Source organism: Artemia sp. Qi Xiang Cuo, chromosome 16 (genome assembly GCF_049724085.1).
Source record: "Artemia sp. Qi Xiang Cuo chromosome 16, ASM4972408v1, whole genome shotgun sequence".
Classification (NCBI taxonomy): domain Eukaryota; kingdom Metazoa; phylum Arthropoda; class Branchiopoda; order Anostraca; family Artemiidae; genus Artemia; species Artemia sp. Qi Xiang Cuo.
Genome location: NC_142809.1, coordinates 34117073 through 34136771, shown reverse-complemented (window position 1 = coordinate 34136771; position 19699 = coordinate 34117073). Strand labels below are relative to the sequence as shown.

General features: G+C 36.9%; 1 protein-coding gene across 4 annotated transcripts in view; it reads left to right on the top strand.

The window, feature by feature from the left end:
• Positions 1–423: 423 nt before the first annotated feature.
• The window catches only part of MRG15 (mortality factor 4-like), a 69852-nt gene continuing 50576 nt past the window's right edge, over positions 424–19699 (top strand). For 2 of the 4 annotated variants that reach the window (XM_089102673.1, XM_089102672.1), the window contains exons 1-2: positions 424–794; positions 15200–15314. In XM_089102673.1, coding sequence (XP_088958799.1) covers positions 764–794; positions 15200–15314 — 146 coding nt within the window. In that variant the 5' untranslated portion in view covers positions 424–763. Of the gene's footprint in view, positions 844–8209; positions 8238–15199; positions 15315–19699 lie in introns of those variants that run through there. The other 2 variants (XM_089102676.1, XM_089102674.1) reach the window with 2 other exon arrangements.

The window sequence follows — 19699 nt, the reverse complement described above, 5'->3', positions numbered from 1 at the left end:
AGTTAAAAGTTATATCCCGGGGGTATATAAGATTTTTATGGAAGGTTTGGTCGTATAAACTTTAGAGAAGGCTCATTTTATTTCAAATTGAAAGTTTTTTTTTCTTTTAAGAGTCAAAGTAATAGGAAGGCAACCAGCCCCCCCCCCCATCAAGACACCTTATTTTCTCAAAACACATCTGGTCGAAATTATGAGGCAGCCATTTTGTTCAAAGTAGTAAAAAAAAGATATAACATTCAAGAAATAAATCCAGCAAATATAAATTCCTATAGTAATTAAGACTCAACACGACCAGAAACCATAGGCAGCGCAATAGCACAGCTGAAGTAAAGAGCGACATGGGCACAATGTATGATTCATTTTTTTTTTTTTTTCACCAAGACACGTCGTATAGAAAGAGTCATCGTAAAAACTTCAAAATGAGCTTGAAGATGAGTCCTAAGCTCCCACAAGTAGTTTTTTAGTGTTCACATCTTTTTATGAGTTATGTGCTTTCATACTAGTTCATTCTGTACGGATGTATTAAATGAATGTTTTTGGTTTTCATTATATTTAGTGTTAACTGGCCACTTTGAGAAGTTTACAAGTCGTAAAAAAACTAGTTTCTGAGAGTTTAAGATGGACTTATTATAGACAAAATATGGACACAATTTGGCTTTAAAATGACAAATTTTTGGATACTTCTGGGACATGTTCATGGATCAAAAAGTTGGCAGGCCTGATGACGAACTACTTGTTTGCATAGAATTTTTTTTAAATAATTATGACTGGGAATAAGTCAAAATTTTCGGAAGGTTAGATTTTGCAGAAAGTCAATTTAAGTTTGGAAGAATCAGAATTATTGTACAGTGAAATGCTTTTTTCAATATAATATTTTTATTTCTGACATTCTACCCCCCTTATGGTTTCATATGTAGGCTAGGCCTAGCTCTAGGACAGATAGGCTAAAAGGAAACACTAAAATAATCAAATCTTTACTTTAGAATAGGCTATGCAGTATTTTTTCCCTAGCCTAGTCAGTAAATTTTTTGCAGTTCATATTATTGACTTACAATAAAGTAAACATACCTCTCAATGCCCTTTTTTATGCTCTTTGACAAATATAATAGCCTAATTGTTTTTGTCAGAAATGAATTTTACTCCCACTCCTATATATACCAATTCAGGGTATATATTTGCACATAAAGGGATGGGGCTAAAAAAAATTTCTGATGTAAATGGGAGGTAAGTTTAAACTTTACCCCCACCCCTAATGTACAAATATAGGCTATACCCTGAATTGGTATATATAGGGGTGGGCGTAAAATTCATTTATGACAAAAATTATTCAGCCTATTATATTTGGAAAAAGCATAAAAAAAGGCATTAAGTGGTAGCCTATGTTTACTTTATTTGTAAATCAATAGCCTGATATGAACTGCAACAAATTTACTGCATAGTCAGGTTTCCTTCCATTCCTATCCACATTCTCAAATTACTTCAAATGATATTTAGTGCACAATTCCATTCTAGCCTTGTCACTAGGCCTAAGGGAAAACAGAAAATTTATTCATAGGCCTAGGCTACTCATATAATTTAGTGAACAAGACAGTGAGTACATTACTTGATGCATTTTCTTATGCTGTGTCCAAATTCAAGAACTGATTCTGGAGCAAATTCCAGTTTGAACCCTTAATGAGGCCCTAAAAGTTAACCTATTTGGCTAGGCTAGGATACCACCAGATGGCTAATTTGACAGTGTACATATATACAAATCTTTGAATTAGTCAACTGACCAACCAGTATTTTAAGCCTAGGAGTCCAGCTGGACATAAGGAAAGATATTAAGAAAACAATTCTCACTCCATAATATGCAGAATAATCCTAGTTAACAGATTTTGCTGGGGGAGAGTCTTTATCTTCACTTCTTTCCTTGTTTTTCCAGTTTTCCTAAGAAATTCATGAATTTCTTAGAACCTATATATTCACAGAATATATACCCCCACCCCCCTAATGTGCAAATATAGGCCTACCTAGAATTGCATCCTCAATCTAAATATAACATTCATTTGCATCACAAATGAACTTTACTCCCATATCAGCCATGTGGTGGATGTCTGGCTAGGCTACCTTGTCTATAGTTATTGGACTAGGCTATGATATAAGATAAAAAGATAACCTAGTTAAAAACTAATTAGATATTGAAATTAGCTTTTAAACAAGGCTTTAAATAACTATGATAAATTTAGCAACACAAAAAAAACACAGACAAACAAAAGAAACAGAATGAAAAAAGGAAGAGGACACATTAGTGCTGCCCATGCAAAAATGTGATTTTCCTTGTTTGTCAAGATGGGGGTTGTAAGTTTCCTATTTAAGGTTTTCAACAATGTCAATTTCAATGTTTTACTTTTTAGTTGGCTGTGGTGCATTCTCAAAGGGTTTCAGACTCTTTTCAAAATCCTACAAGTTTGTGTTCATTCAAGATAACATTTTCTTATTAAGACTTGCCTAATAAAAGTAATAATTATCATTTCTGATCAGCTACAAATGTTAATTTTTTCTCACAAGACATTTTCTTAAAAACATGTTTTTTAACTTTTGGTTATTATGGGCTGTTTTAGCCCTCTTAAGGGTTTTGTTCTAGAAGCAATTATTGGATTTGGAAAGAGAATAAAAAAATAATATCAAGTAGCCTAATGCATTCATTTTCTTCCTAACTAAATTTCATAAATTACCTATGCATAAATTTACTGGAAAAATTAGGTTTCATTCAGTAAAGACTAGAGTTAGGGTACCTATTGAATCAAGGAAATGAAAAACAATGATGGAATATATCATTGGTAAAATTCTAGATTGGGGGTAGATCTTGAAAAGTAGGCTTTTTAACTTAATTACCTTAAATTGCAGCTTGGAGCAAAATTAAGGATTTTCATCATTGTAATGCTCTGTTATGACTTCAATGGGTTTGAGGTTGAGGACTAAATTTTGGTTAATGACTCAGCAGCTTCTCAGTTGTACAGGAACTCTTGTTGCAGCCATTCTTTGTCCAAATTTTTCTTGAACATACCTGTTGAATCAGTAGCCACTGTATTTTCAGAGACTAGATTCCACAAGTTTGTTACTTGTTGGCTGAAAAAATGGCTTCTTTCTCGGACTAAGGAGCGTTGCTTGAAGATCTTTTTGGAATGACCTCTAGTAACAGAATGTTCTGGGGGAGGGGTAAGGAGATGAGGGAGAACATTTTTGGAAATAATTTTGTGGGTCATTATCTTGTCCCCACGTTTCCTCCTGTATGCAAGAGTAGGAAGTTTCAAGTGACATAAACACTCTTTGTATGGCATTTGTTTGAGGCCTTCAACCATTTTGGTTGCTCTTCATTGAACTCTTTCTAGAATTTCTTTGTCCTTCTTGAAATAGGGTGAGGCCAGGGACATTCCAACCTCTATGTGCAGGCAAACTAGTGCCTTGCAGAGCTTCATAAACACGCTGCTAGAGATAGTTCTCTAGCATGGTTCTTTTGATAGTTCTTTTGATCATTCCAAGAGATTGTGAATGAAAGTGTGAATGATAAGTGAATGAAAGTTTTAGAAATAGTTCAGAGACTTAATAATCTCATGGGAAGATATTTGTCTTTGGGGTACCTACCTCCACTCCTTCTCTCTTCAAAGGATACTGACCTTTGATAAACGTACAATTTTTTGTTTTTTTAAGCTAGTGCTTTGCTGCCACTCTCTGCAATACAATCATAGCTTGGTGGTTGATTCAGAATGTAGTGTTCCATTATCTACATATTCAATATTCCCACCTTCTCATTGCTTATTATTTTGATTATGTCTATGTTACAGAGTTTTGAGCTTGTACAATTGAATTTTGTAACCAAAGGTGGGTGAAGTTTTATGCCCAAGAATCCTACCAAGTCTGTGAGACAGACTAGGTCCAGTTCAATGGGTTGAGTTCACATGAAATTACCCAAGACTCTAAACAGAGCATCAGCAATTCCTAAGAGGAGGACTAAAGTTGACCCTCTTAAAAAGTTTAACTCTAAAACAGAACAGAAATTTCAATCAAACATAATAGAAGTTTTAGGTGGGGCTGAAAGCCCAGCAGAGGGGATCAGTTGTCCTTTCAAGAAGGGAGAACAACAGAGTGTGAAGTTTTTGCCTGTGGCTATTTCTGAAACAGAAGATGGTAAGGCAAGGACAGAGAAAGCAGAAGGAAAGGTAGGGATAGAAGTATTGCCAGAAGTTTCAGCAAGTATTCAGATCATGGGTAATAAATATCTGATTCCAATGGATGCAGCATAGTTTAATCAGTTTATGACAGCACTAAATGCTCTAATAACTAGCTTGGCAGGTCAACCTGCAGCATATCAGCAGCAGCACAAGCCACAATTAGGCCAAAGCTAATGAAGCTGACAGATACTGACAACATAGACATGTTTGAGAGCACTGCAATGACAAGTGACTGGCCTAGGGAACAGTTGGCTACACAGCTGTATCCAGTTCTATCTGGTCCTGCATTGGAGACAATATCAAGTTTATTGGCAGGTACATTTGCTTTTTATGATTCAGTTAAGACAGCAATACTTGAGAAGTATTTTGTCACAAATGAAACAAATTGCATACACTTCCAAAGGGGAAGAAAAGGAGTCCTATGGAGAATTTGGAAGGTAGCTGGCAACCAACTTCAATAGAAGGCTCAGTCTAACATTGCTGATAGCACAAGCTGAGAACCTGGTGGCAACAAGCCCCTGGCCAGCCAGAGTGGTTGTGCTGCTGAAGGATGTAGAAGAAATTTTGAGCTTTTACAGGTGGAACAGTTTACAGAGGCAGTACCACACCACCTGCAGGTAACCCTTTGGGAGAGGCAGTTTAAAACTTAAGGAAGCTGTTTCTTTTGTGGAAGCTAGCACCCTACCTTGTAAAACAACAAAAGATTGTTTGAAGACAGGCAGGGATAACAGAGACCAGCATCCGGGTAAGCAGGGAAGGAAACAGAGGAGTTTTGACTGCAACTGCAAAGGAGGGGAGAGCAGTCATCAAGTAAGAGCTGAGTTCAAGGAAAGAAGCTTGCACAACAGTTTCCAAGCAGGAAATAGGATAGCCTGCTTTGTGTGTGATGACATGTCGTAATTTGTAAAGAACTGTGAGGAAAAAACAGCAGCCAGAAAATATGGGACAGGGTTTCCTGGCTGAGAGCCCAGAAAGGCCTGATCACCAGGAGTTGGCAGGGGCAGTGGTAGTGCTTCAGTGGGTTGCAAGCAAATACTAAGTGGGTCAAGGTCATGAGCATTAATATTGGTAATGCTCAGATTCCGTGGTGGCAAGTAGTGAAACTTATTTGTTCTAATTGAAATAAAAATATAAAAAAATTACAAGTGGTACCAATATGAATGAAAGACTTTTAAAACAAGAAACATAACTCAAATAATTTTTTTATTAGTTAAACTACAGCTGCAGTTTTTGATTACAAAGTTATTTCAATGGGAAGGATTTATTTGTTTCTGATTATTCTTCATTACAGTTTCAGCTTCAACTTTTGTTATTTTTAATCACAGTGAGTTTGATATATTCAATTTATTTCTGTACTTAGTTTTAATGTAAACCAAAGCTGAAAATCCAGCCTCACATAAATAGGAGTTAGTAAAGAGGAGGATATTAAATTCAATCTAAGGTTTAACCTGAAACAAATTGCAAAAGTCTTGATTTTGATACCATTTGTACTTGAAAAAAATTGTCTACAACATATAAAAATTGGCCAAAATCAGACAAGGCAAAATTGACCATTGTTTGTCTTTTCTTCTACAATGACAAATTTTTAAAAACAGCTTAATTTGCACATAGGCCTATAGAAAGCCGGTAACAGGTACATCTGGTATGTAGATCACGAATATGCACTTTGTTTTTGTTTTGAACACTCATGTTCAGCTCTTCCCTCCTGCCCATAAATCAAGCATAAATATAGTTCAAAGAGCAACATTACACAAAGTTGAATTCAAACAGAAAGAAACTGGACTGCTAATGCAGAAAAGAAGTTGTGTCCTTGTCAATTTACCACCTACCCACCCCCCCCCCCTAAACGTAACCACCCCAAGCTTTTAGAGTTCAATAAGCAACTTCTCATAACTAGCTAAATCATGTATTTTAATTTGAACAAAAAACACAGATAATTTGAAACTGCAAAAGGATTGGAGATTCATAACATTTTTTTAATTAAACGCATATCTTTTTCATCTTCGATTTGAATCTGAGCATTAGAGTAACTAGTTCCTTCGCATGGTTTGTAAGCAATGTCACATTTGATGCGATTTTGATGACAACTGCACTGGTCATTATCACAGGATTCCTTACAACCACACTTCACAACAGTGAGAATTTTCTTTGGTATTGCTGGAAAATCTATGAGGATAGGGTACAGCAAGCTTTTCTGGAGTCTTTATCCCCAATTCTCAGGGTCAAGGGCAGGGCTCTGAAGCCCAATCCAATCTTGTACTTGAATAGAGGTTCGGAAATAGTGAAATTTTGTTGCTGAAGTAAGAGGTATCTTGGACAAAAGTTGTAGATGTTGCTACTTTCTGGTGAAAGACTTGGATGTCGGTAACTGTCAAGATTGTCAGTAGATTTTGCACCATACAATATAGAAATTGCAGTCTCTCCTGCTGCTTTAATCTCTCCATTTAAAGCATCAATTCAAGCAAACATTGAAGCATTCTCCCTAAGATCTCTGAATATGTTTGTTTCTTTGCCCAGGGAATCCTGTGAAGAAAAGTGCCCCTGTCTAAGTTATAGGAGCAAGTCAGACTAAGATTTCTCCCAATAGTATCAATTTCTGAAAGTTGCTTGATGGCTTTTGCTAGCTCTGGTTTATTTGGCTGATGGAAAATGCCAGAATCATCAAAAAGCAACACAAGATAGGAGCAAAGTTCATATTCAAATGAATATTCTTTGTTCATAGTCAGTCTTTTAGATACAGTTAGAAGATGGTGAAACAATGAAGGGTATAAACGGTGGAATTCTCCCCCATTTTTTTTTGCTTTGCTGTCATAAGGACTGCCTGATCTTTTTGTTTGAATGAATGCTCCTCCATAGATTTCCCTACAATTCCATCAAGAATCTTCTTCCTGACTTCCACTGCTTTGTCAGCGTTCAAATTTTCTGCAGCAGTCATGCCAGTAGCAAGACTTTGAAGTGATAGCAGATCATCCTCAAAAGGAGACGAATGGTTGAAAATGTTAATAGCTAAGAGGTAATCTAAGAGCCGACAGAGAAGCTTTGACTTTCATGAGACTTGAAGACTGGGAGATATGTTCAAGAGTAGCTTATCCATCCATTACTTTTTCATACAGGTCTTTGATTTCGCTAAGCCTAACTGTATTCAATGCAAGTTTTGTATTCGATTCAAGTTCTGCATCTGAATCCTTGTCTACAAGTTCCTTTATAAGAATTAGGCCTAATTAAAAAAACTTTTCCACAAAATAAGTTTTTCAAATAAAAGTAAAGAACTCCATTAAACAAAAATGAGCAAAAAAAAAATAATCAAATAGTCTACCAAGCGTGAAACTACCACAGATCAGCATCAATACATAAATGAAACCCAAAACGAGCAGAAATTACAATAAGTAACCAACCCAAATTCAAAGCAAGAAGAAATAACCATAAATTGGGCTCAAAACCTCTATGTCTTCCCAAGGCCAGAACAAATTTTGCACTTTACTGAAAAAAATATAATGTTTTTACTTTTATAACTTTAATAAATCAAATAATATTAACATTTTGATTACTAAATATCAGTATATGTATATTAAACTGACAATGCACATTCGTTTGTATTTTTTTCAGTAAAGTGCAAATTTTGTTCTGTGCTTGGGAAGGCATAGGTGTTTTGCACCCAACTTATGTTAATTTCTGCTCGTTTTGAGTTTGTCTCGGTTATTTATTGTAATTTCTGTTCGTTTTGGGTTTCATTTATTTACCGATGCTGATTTGTGGTAGTTTCACGCTTGGTAGATTTTTTGATTTTATTTTTGCTCATCTTTGTTTAATGTAGTTCTTTACTTTTCTTTGAAAAACTCATTTTGTGGAAAAAGTTTTTTTTATTATTAATTTCCTTTATAAGAATTGAGCAACATGCTGCGTCTACAATTTTATGGGTTCGCAGTGCTTGAGAAATAGACTTACCGCCTAGAAGATGAGGAACTGTATCAGATCAGTTAAGGATCATCAACCAAACTAGAAATTCTTCCATGAGACATGAAGGTTAGATGGCACTCTTACTAATTTTTGTAGAATTTTTCACCAATTGGTGTCTGAGTAGTTGAGAGTGTTTGGTTCAACCCTAACCTTCCCTATGTAAAACTGGATTGTCCTTACAGTAGAAGATGATCACTTTAGAATATGAATAACACCAATGTTCAGATGCTTTTGACAGCTTCACAAAACATTCTTGTCATACCGTAAGTATAATTACAAAGTTGTGATTATCCCCGTACATCTTAATCATTCTAGTAGAGAAGCAGTATTTATTGACAATAAAATGCATTATCCTTTCTTTTGATGGCTCATAGTAAAACATACCCATCACGTCCTTTGATTATTCAGCTATGGTCCGATTTCAGCTTGGCAAAACTTTCCTAGAATCTTGAATGTAACCAAAAAGTTAACTAGAAGCCAAAATTGATCAGTAAGCATTCTGCTTACACGTTCTTTCAAAATCGAATCTCAGGAAAATGGGGCAGATTGTTCTTGCGTGTCACCACATCCATTGAATAACTTTTCCCAGAGAGCGTTAAAGAACATTCCAGATGCTAGACAATTGAGATGTGTACAAGTGTGCATGGGGGGAGGTGGACAAAATATGCAAGATACTAGGACATGACTTTTTCCTAGCAGTTCAGCATAGAGTGTAAATTTTATCTGCGTGGATCCAACTTTATGTAATATCCAACGTATATTAAGGTACGCTTTGGCTCGCACACGTGTGTGCGGGGGGGGGGGGGGACAAACAACTCAGGGATAGTCAAAACACAGAACTGAGTCCATATTCGTGATCTATGTACCAGATTTTTTTTTATCACCAACTTTTTAAAAGTGAAAGTTAATTTCTTTAAGTCGTTTTTTTTTTAAGAAAAGACAAAAAACATCAGTTTTGCCTTGACTGATTTTGGCCAATTTTTTATGTGTTGTAGAAAATTTTGTTTGGTTTGAATGATACTAAAATAAAAACTGTTACAATGTGTTTGAGGTAACCCCTAAAATTAATTTAGATTGTTTGTACTGGGAGGACTTTTATAGCTTCATCAAACAGGCTAGGATAGTTATCAGCACCTGAGAGCCAGGATTTCAATAACTGTTCATGATTAAAACTATTTTTCATAGTATCAAAGGATGTATCATAGTATCAAAGGATTTGTCGTAGAAACTTTGAAAAAGGCTGATTCGATTGGAAATTGAATAGTCGAAAGGGATTAGAGGGCAACTAACCCCCTCCCACGCCCACCATTTCCCCAAACACATCCAATCAAAATTTTGAGATAGTCATTTTGTTCAGCGTAGTTAAAAGACCCAGAAATTATGTCCGAGGATGGCAGCCTCCCCCCCCCCCCCCACAGCCCTCAGGGCAAGGTTCGTAGGTTATGCCTTGGGGGCATACAGCGTTTTTATAGAAAGTGTTGTCGTATAAACTTCGGAGGGGGCTTATTGATTGGTAATCAGAAGTTCTAGTACCCTTTTTAATATTCAAAGTGATTGGAAGGGGGATACCCCCCCCCCCCTACACACCTCGTATTTTCCTCGAATGCATCTGATAGAGATTTTGAGATGACCATTTGTTGTTGTAGACACTTCAAAAAGGCTTATTCGATTGGAAATAGAAAGGGTCTTTTTTAATTGTCAAAAGTGATTGGAGGGCAACAAGCTCCCCCCCCGCCCCCGCGCCCATCAATTCCCGATACACATCTAATCAAAATTTTGAGATGACCATTTTGTTCAGCGTAGCTAAAGCTCTGGAAATTATGTGTATGAGGATGCCCCCCTCCCACAGCCCTCTGCGCAAGGGTTGTGAGTTATGTCCCGAGGGCATATAAGGTTTTTATGGAAAGGGTGGTCGTATAAACTCTGGAAGGGGCTCCTTGGATTGGGAATCAGATGTTTTAGTTCCCTTTTTAGGAGTCAAAGTGATCGGGACCCCCGCTTTCCCCCCCCCCTCCTACGTGGTATTTTCCACAAATGCATCTGATAAAAATTTTGAGATAGACATTTGTTCAAAAATGTTCAAAGATCATATAATAAGGCCTTTGAGGTAGACAGAATCCCTTAGGGTCTGGGGGTAAGGGTTGTAAGTTATGTCCCAGGGGCATATAAGGTTTTTATAGAAGGGGTGGTCGTGTGAACTTTAGAAGAGGTTCATTTGATTTGAACTGTATAGTTTTAGTTTCTTTTTAAGAGTCAAGCATGATGGAGAGCACCTAGCTTCCCTCCCTGACTTCCTCCTTACCCAAAACGCATTCAATTGAAATTGTGAGATAGCCATTTTGTTACCAATTGTCAAAAAATCATATAACAGTGTCTTTAGGGTGTAACAATCCCCAACAGCCCACTGGCAATGTTTTAAGTTATGCCTGGGGCATGTGAGGTTTTTATGGAACGGGTAGTTGTATAAACTTTGGATCGGATTGACCTCATTTGATTGGAAGTTGGAAGTTTTAGTGCCCTTTTTAAGAGTCAAAAGTGAATGGAGGGTGGTCAGCCCCCTCCCCCCAAACCTATCATTCCCCAAAACATATCCGATCGAAATTTTAAGAGATCTATTTTGTTCAGCCTTTTTGAAAGGTCCAGTAATTATGTCTTTGGGGATGTCAACCTCCCCCACAGTCCTCAGGACAAGGGCTATAGGCTAGGCCATTTGTGCATTGTTTACACCTAGTATATGTTATTGAGAAAGGTATGCATGTTTGAACTTTACTTTCCAAGAAGACGAAGGGTGTTCAGATGAGACTTTCAGAGAACTTTGAGGGGAGTGTTGAACTAAATCAAAATACGCTATGTGTATATGGACTGTCAAAGGGGTGCAACACAGAAACAACTAAGTATATTAATTTGGAAAATTCAGGAAATAATAAGGGAGATTATCAAAAAGGCAATATTTGAAAAAATGCAGCGGTTTTACTGACTCGTGCAGTGATTTTACGTGTTATATTCGAAACGGACATTATGCTAATTATTGACAAAACAGTCGGTAAAAATGACCAGCCAGTCGGTAAATTCCCTTGTCTGAATCTCGGCTGGTAAATGCAGCGGTTTTAGTGACTCGTGCAGTGATTTTACGTGTTGTATTCGAAACGGACATTATGCTAATTATTGACAAAATAGTCGGTAAAAATGACCAGCCAGTCGGTAAATTCCCTTGTCTCCCCTCTCTCGTATTTGCATCCTAATGCTACTGCTTCTACTCATACTGCTGCTACTGTCACTATTATTACTGCTTCTATTACTACTACTGCCACTAAAGCTCAGGCTACTACAATTAATTTTACTGCTACTACAACTACGGATATTAAGGCGAAAAATTTGGAATATATAGGAACCTTATGGAATTAATTTAAAGCACTCCATGCCCACACAGGTTGTCAAGCGGATGCATCAGAAATGCTTCACGAACGGTTGATGGTATGTATTAAGCTGAAACTTTCAGCGTGTGTTGAAGGGTATGTTGAAGAAACCAAAGGTGCAATGTGCATATTACTACTAATGTTGCTACAGCTATTGCTACTGCGCAAGCTAAGGGTATTAAGGTGGAGCTCTTAAGGAATTAAATAAAAAATTTTTTTTTTTAACTGAAAGCAAGGAACGACGTTAAAACTTAAAACGAAAACATAAATTATTCCGTATATGAAAGGGGATGTCCCCTCCTCAACGCCTCGCTCTTTACGCTAAAGTTTTTTATTGTTTAAAAAAATAGAGTTGTGAGAAAGTCAAACTTTAGTGTAAAGAGCGAGGCGTTGAGGTGACAGCCCCTTTCATATACGGAATAATTTCTGTTCGTTTTAAGTTTTAACGTCGCTCCTTACTTTCAGTAAAAAAAACTTGTTTTTTTCATTTAATTTTTGAACGTCTTTGAATTAATGCAGGTTTTGATTTTGGCTCACCGTACTTGAATAATTAAAACAAAATTTGCATATTAATTTTACTTTTATTTGGTTAAATGGCTTTCTCGAAACTTATTTAATTTTAATAACGAACGTTTTAATTAGTAATAAATATACGTAACTTATGAATTAACCTACGTAACGAACTTCTATATTCATATATTTTTAATACGTATATTAGGGGGTTCACCCCCTAGTCAATACTTTGCTCCTTACGCTAAAGTTCAGATTTTGTTCCAATTCTTTAAAAATGACCCCTTAATCACAAAGGCCGTTAATTAGAATAAATAGCTCTTATGAAAGTACTAAAAATCTTTGGCTTAATCAGCGAGGTATTGACTAGGGGTGTGAACCCAATCATATACATAATATTTTCCGTTCGTTTTAAGTTTTGATGTTGCTCCTTACTTCAGTTGAAAAACTTGTTTTTTTTTTATTTAATTTCTGATCTTTTTTTTAAATAATGCTGACAAATCCGGCGCCCCCTTCATAGCAATGTCCCTTCCCTCATGACAACTTCCTACATGGAAATATCCTTCCACATAACCCCCGACCCCCCCCCCCCCCCCTCCCACTAACAGAAAAAATCACCCCTGAAAACATCTATATACTTCGCAATAACCAATACTATATGTTAACATTGGGTAAAGTTCATAACTTTCAGCCCTCCCCTCGGGGACTTCGGGGGATTAAGTCATCCTAAAAGACATAGTTATGATATTTTCGACCATGCTTAACAAAATGGCTATCTCAAAATTTTGATCGGGTGACTTTGGGAAAAAAATGAGCGTGGGAGGGGGCCTAGTTGCCCACCATTTTTTTGGTCACTTAAAAATGGCACTAGAACTTTTAATTTCCGTTCCAATGAGCCCTCCCACGATATTCTAGGACCACTGGGTCGATACGATCACCCCTTGGGGAAAAAACAAAAGAAAAAAAAACAAATAAACACGCATCCGTGATCTTTCTTCTGGCAAAAATGCAAAATTCCACATTTTTGCAGAGTAGGAGCTTAAAACCTCTACAGCTGGGTTCTCTGATACGCCGAATCTGATAGTATGATTTTCATTAAGGTTCTATAACTTTTAGGGGGTCTTTTCTCTTTTTTTCGAAAATCAGCCAAATTTTCTCAGGCGCGTAACTTTTGATGGGTAGGACTAAACTTGATGAAACTTATATATTTGAAATCAGCATTAAAATCTGATTCTCTTGATGTATCTATTGATATCAAAATGCCCGTTTTCTAGAGTTTTGGTTACTATTGAGCCGGGTCGCTCCTTACTTACAGTTCCTCAACATGAACTGTTTGATATTTAGGCAGATGTTGAACTAAATCTAAACAAACTATGGGCATTTGGACTTTCAAAAAGGTAGCAAAACAATATATGAAGAGCAACTTATATTATTAATTTTGACCTTTAAGGGCAAGTTTTGGGGGACTTTGAACTAGCCAGAAGACACTATACATATACTTGTAATACTACCACTACAGTTACTGTAACTAATGACGCTAAGGATATTAAGATGAAACTTATAGGAAACGTTTAAGAGTTTCAATTAAACGAAAGAAATGTATGCATGCATGTTTTTAAAGGAGCATATAAGTAATATCATAGGCAACACCACTGTATAATAGCTAGAAATATCATTGAAACTTTTAAAAGAGCTAATTCGATTCAAAATAAAAGTTCTGGTGCACTGTTTAAGAGTAAAAAGAAATTGGAGGGCAAGCAACCCTTCTCTTAAACCCATTCATTTTCCAAACGCATCCCCTCAAAATTTAAGACAGCCGTTTTGTTCAGCATAGTAGGACGGTCCAGCAACTATGTCTCTAGAGATATTAGGCATGTCAACCGCCCCCCCGCACAATGATGCAATTGGCCCATTATGCTTTAAACATAAATGTTGCTTTAAAATAAATCAAACGGAATTATTTCTATAGCTGTCAATTAACAAACCTCAGCAATATATCGAGAACGACTGGGGGTATTAAGTTGAAACTTTTGGGGATACTACTATTACTACTTCTGCGCTTACAATTTAAATAAATAAAAAGAGTGTAAGTGTACCAAGGTTGTCAAAGAGCATAGATTGAATCTTTTGGGAATGATATTAAGTTTTGTTTTTCTTGTCTTCTTCAGAAGCTATAAAATAAAAATAAAAAATACTATATGTGTGAGGATTAAAAAAAATTCCAATTCTCCAGCATAACAGCAACCCATGCTATGGATTCTTGTAGAAAAAAAACTGAAAACATGTAAAATATTATTTTTTCCATGAAAAAAGACTATGTCAATAAAAAACGAACAGAAATTTAGTAAAGAGTTCCATTAAGCTAAAAATGAGCAAAAATCAAAACAAATAGTCATCAAAGCGTAAAACTGCCACAGACCACTATCAATAAATAAAAAAAACTCAAAACAAAGTAAAATTACAATAAGTAGCAGATCCGAACTCAAAACGAGGAGATACTAAAATGGATAGGGCTGATAGGCCCCATGTCTTCTCAAGCCCTGAAAATACTTTGCACTTTACTGAAAACAAAATATGTTTTCAAATGTTTTCACTTTTCTTACTTTCAAACAAAAAATTATCGAAACTGAGAAATTAAGCAGTAGGCTATATGTCAATTAAACTGACAATCCACGTTTTGTGTGTGTGTTTTTTTTTTCAGTAAAACGCAAATTAAGTTCTGGTCTTGAGAAGGTATGGCGGTTATCAGCCCTACTCATATTAATTTTTGATTGTTTTGAGTTTGACTCGGTTATTTATTGTAATTTCTGTTCGTTTTGAGTTTTATTTATTCATTGATAGTGATGTGTGGTAGTTTTACACTTGGGAGATCATTTGACTGTATTTCTGCTCATTCTTGGCTTAATAGAGCTATTTACTTTCCTTTGATAAACTTGTTTTGTGGAAAAAGTTTTTTAAATCAATCTTCTGATACATCAATTAATTCTTCACTTGCTTTTGTTGACATATTAGTTGGTAAATCGTTTAATCTTTGATCACTTCAATGCTTTAATCACTTTATAATTTTCAATGTTTTGATTTTCTTAGTTTATTAAATTCTAGGTGAGAAAGTACTCTGTTTTCATGGACCATTAATGTATGAAGCCAAATGCTTGAAGGTGCAATTAAAAGATAAAGCTCATCAGTATTTCATACACTATAGTGGCTGGAAGAAAAGGTACACTTCTTGTTATATGAAAATGTACTTCTCAGTGCTTATGTGTAGTAAATTTTATTATTTCTCTGCTCCTAAGGTTTTTAAGGAGATTAAAAGCAAATTTAGAATCAATATTTTAGGAGAGTTTCTCTAAAAGATAGCAAGAAAACTTATTAGAAATTTATGTTATCTACTTTTGACAAATCTGCAAGTTTTATAAGCTCATGCTTGCTTTATAAAGATCTTTTGCATTTGGGACATGGAAATTTCATTCTCACATAGGTATTTGACACTTTTCTTGGCAATACTATGTGAAATTTTTTGATCAAATTGTCTAAAAGTCATAAGTAATTATATTCCACAAATTCGCCTGTAAATTTCCAAAGTGTAATGTTTTACGTTTAAAAAAAATGCTTTTCGTTGGGGTTCATGCATGTTGAGCATAGGAAAATGCTATTTTTATATTTTTAGTGCAATGTTTTGCCTCAAAGATTTGGTCTAACTTGATTCTCTTCCGTTACTGTAAAATGTCAAGTTATGGTATATGTTTGCTTTAAAACAAGCAATTTTATGACAATCCTTTAACTTGTAACACGCAGTTCTAACTTGTAAGAAAAGGACAAAATACTTTTATGTTTGGATTTATTAGTCATTACCGAGCCAGAATAATGTTATTACTTAGAATTTTTTCAGGTGAAGATTCTAAACCTGCTTAAAAATAAGGATTTTGTCTTTTTTTCAGTGATTTTCAGCCAATTTTCAACGTGTTTTCAATCTAAAAAAATATGTACACCAAATTTAAAAACTGAACTTTCGAAGGAAAGTTCAGTTTGGCTAGCCGATACTTACCTCATACGTTGGTACATCTATTAACAAAAGCTTTCTTCAGTTTTGCAATGCAAAGACAGAGTCAAGACACCACAATTCCACCGAAAACAAACGTTTCCACAGCGATCCAGTCCCTCTCCATAGCCAATTCAGACCAGTTTCTATTTTGAACTAAATCCCTTATAATTTCTTAACTCTCAATGAGCGGGGAGGAGGGAGGGACTCTATGTACCAACGTATGAGGTAAATATCGGCTAGCCAAACTGAACTTTCCTTCGAAAGTTCGATCTTGGCGTCGCCATTACCTCATACGTTGGTACATCTATTAACAAAAGCTTAAATTCCAACCGATTTGGTGGTGTGTTCATAAATCAACTAATATAAAATATTAGTTCCAAACTCAAATATTCAAATGTATAAACTATAAAACTGTCTGAACCGCAACAAAATGTTGAGCATCGGTTAAATCTTCTATTTCATGAAGATAGTGTTGTCTGGGAGTAGACTCCTAAGACCAGCCTGCAGTACTCATTATATCAGCAAGTGGTACTGATTTTGATAGCGCATGGATACCGTCATGGATCTTGTGTCATGTGCTTTCCTTTTTCTACACTCTTCTTTTGCTGCCTCATATGCCATAGTTATGGCCTGCTTTATCCAAGAAGAAATGGTTCCAGCTGCCACCTCTCGTGGTGCTGTTTTAGAAAAAGTAATGAAGAACCTTTTTCTCCCTTTTCTGACGACCGCCCCGTTAGCCGTTGACTGTACTTAGGCCGATAGTATTCTCACTGGACACAAAGCTGGATCTACATTTAGAGCGGGAAGAAGGATAGGAGACGGTATCTCATAAGGCTTCACGGTTTCGGGTCTAAACGAAGGGAGAAACCTGAGAGTTACTGAATTATCCGAAATTGTGCTGTACTGAAAGACAAGGCATGTATTTCACTCCTTCCACGACCAGATGCGATGGCAGTAATGAATGCCGTCTTAAGAGTAACATCCTTCATATCAATATTCCACAAGTCAAGAAATCGTGAAGTTCTAAAATACCTTTGAACAAGGCCACGACCCCAGGCAGGAATATCATGTTGTGTCCGCGATAACTCGTACCAAAATTCTGTATCATTTTCGTCAAACAAGTATCTTTGCTGATATCTGTTCCTGTAGCTAGAGCTAGCGTTCCGTATATTGCTGCTTTACAACCTTCTATCGTTGATGGTGCGAGTTTCGACCAGTCTTTAGATATATCATGAATTCTGAAACTGTCTGAGTACTGGTTGCAAGAGGATTAATCTTCCTTTCACTACACCAACCTACGAACACTTGCCATTTTCCGTTGAACAATTCAACGGTAGATCGTCGCTGGACAGGGCAATTGTATGGGCTGATTCTCTAGAAAAACCTCTCTTTTCGAGTCCATGCTCAATATCATCTAGCCGTGTAAATTTAGATTTCTTAGTGTTGGGTGGAGAAGTCCACCCTGCTGGAGGAGATCTGACTGATCTCCGAGGGGTATAGGCAAGTCTACTAGCAGGTTTAGAAGATTCGTGTACCAAGCTTGGCGAGGCCCTCGCGGAGCAATTAGCATTATTTCGGCAGTTCACAGACTTTCGAACCTTTTCCAGAACCTTTGGGATCAGGGCAAATGGAGGGAAGGCATAGCTGTGTTTGTTTGAACAATCGTGGACTAGGGCACCTGTGCCAATCGCAAGAGACTCTGAACTGGTGAGAAATATACGTCGATCTTCCGGTTCAATCGAGTCGCGAATGGACCGACTTCTGGTAGTCCATACTCTTTTGACAGGGCTCTGAAGACACTCTCGTTGAGACTCCATTCCGTGGGCAGACCTTTTCCTTCTCGTGACTGTGTGCTGGCTACTAGATTGAGTGACCGGGCGATGTGTCTTGCCCTCAAGTGAACGTTCAGGGCCATCGTAATCTCGAAGAGCTTTATGGGTTCCTCCTCTAGGGAGAAAGAACGGGTTCCGCCCTCTTTGTTTATGTAATTGACTACAGTCGAGTTTTCCGTCGCTATTATGACTACCTCGTTTCTTAGCTCCTCTGCGAAGGCCTTGATTGTGTTGGCTACGGATCTCATCTTGAGGCAATTTACATGAAGAAATTTCTCTTCAAGAGAAAAAATCCCCAAAATGTGTCTGGATGTTGGTTCTCTAGACTGCCACCCCGCCCGTAGGTTGAGCTGTCGGTGAATATTGTTTTGGAAACAATAGGGGCTTGAGAGGAAGGCCTTGACTCAGCCAATCTTTGTTTAGCCACTGTGAAAATGCCTCTTTAATCTTTGTTGTAATTAGGATGTTTAAATGTATGTTGTTCCAATACTTGTCCCACAATTTGAGCATTAGTAACAGACATTTTCTGAGATGTAGTCTGTTGAAAGAAATTACTCTTGAGCTTGCATTGATGAGTCTAATCAGCTTCATCAGTTGCTTTATTGAGACATTCGATTTTTCCAGAGCTGCCTTGATTGCATGTATCAAGTTCTGAATCTTTTCCGGGGCTAGGTACACCCTCTTTACCTCCTGGTCTACCAGGAAACTCGAGAAATATGATCCATCGCATAGGTTGCAATTCTGATTTCTCGCTCGCATGAACCCGAGTCTGTGCAGGAGAATCATCTGATTTCTCGCTCAGCATGAACCCAAGTCTGAGCTGGAGAATTATAATGGTCTTTACATTGTTCTGTACTAATGACTTTTGGTAATTGAGCAGACTTTGTTTGTTCATGTAAGCATGCCATTGGATGGTTTGAAGATGGCCATAGCTCACGATGGCACTTTGAACTGATATATTTTGTTTTTGAAAGTGAACCCTAACCTCATTCTGTGAGTTAGGTCCTTAAAGTCGGCGGAAAACATGAAATACTTTCCAGAGATAATAATTTTGAGTATGCTGTAAAAAGAATATTTGAAAAATGCTGCTGACATCTATTAACAAAATCCAAGAACTTTATCAGTTTTTGGGATAGTGTCAGGAGAGACGTTCTCTGCCTTTAACATCTTTATGACAGTACCTAGCGTGAGGTCACTGTGTGATAGCATGCTCAGAGTCACTCGTGTGGAAGAATCTAAGGCCAAGAATGACTTTCTGTCAACTGATATGAACTTTATGTCCTCTACTTATCCAGTTGATGGTAACAAAATGAACTTTGGGTTTATGCGTGGTGCCTGTGAAGCTGAAAATGCGTCTTGACATTTGTAAGTTCTCGCTCGGTCCGGGATGCCGAAAGGGTCAAAGAAGTACTACGTTTTGAACGATATTTTCTTCAATATTCTAAGTATATACTGTTATCCAGCTAGCATAGCATATTTGTAATTGGACGCTGGAAGTAAATTCAACTCTAATCACCAGAAAAACTTACCACATGCCAGACCAGACCTATAGGTTAGCGCTGTAGTCGTTACAATACTGTGCAATGACGGTACGTACGTCCAAGGCGTCGTGACCTTATATAACGGCGGTCTGTACTTCCAAAGCATTATGACCTTATGTAATGAGGGTCTATACTCCCAAGGCGTTATGACCTTATGTAATGGTGGCCTGTACACCCAAGGTGTTAT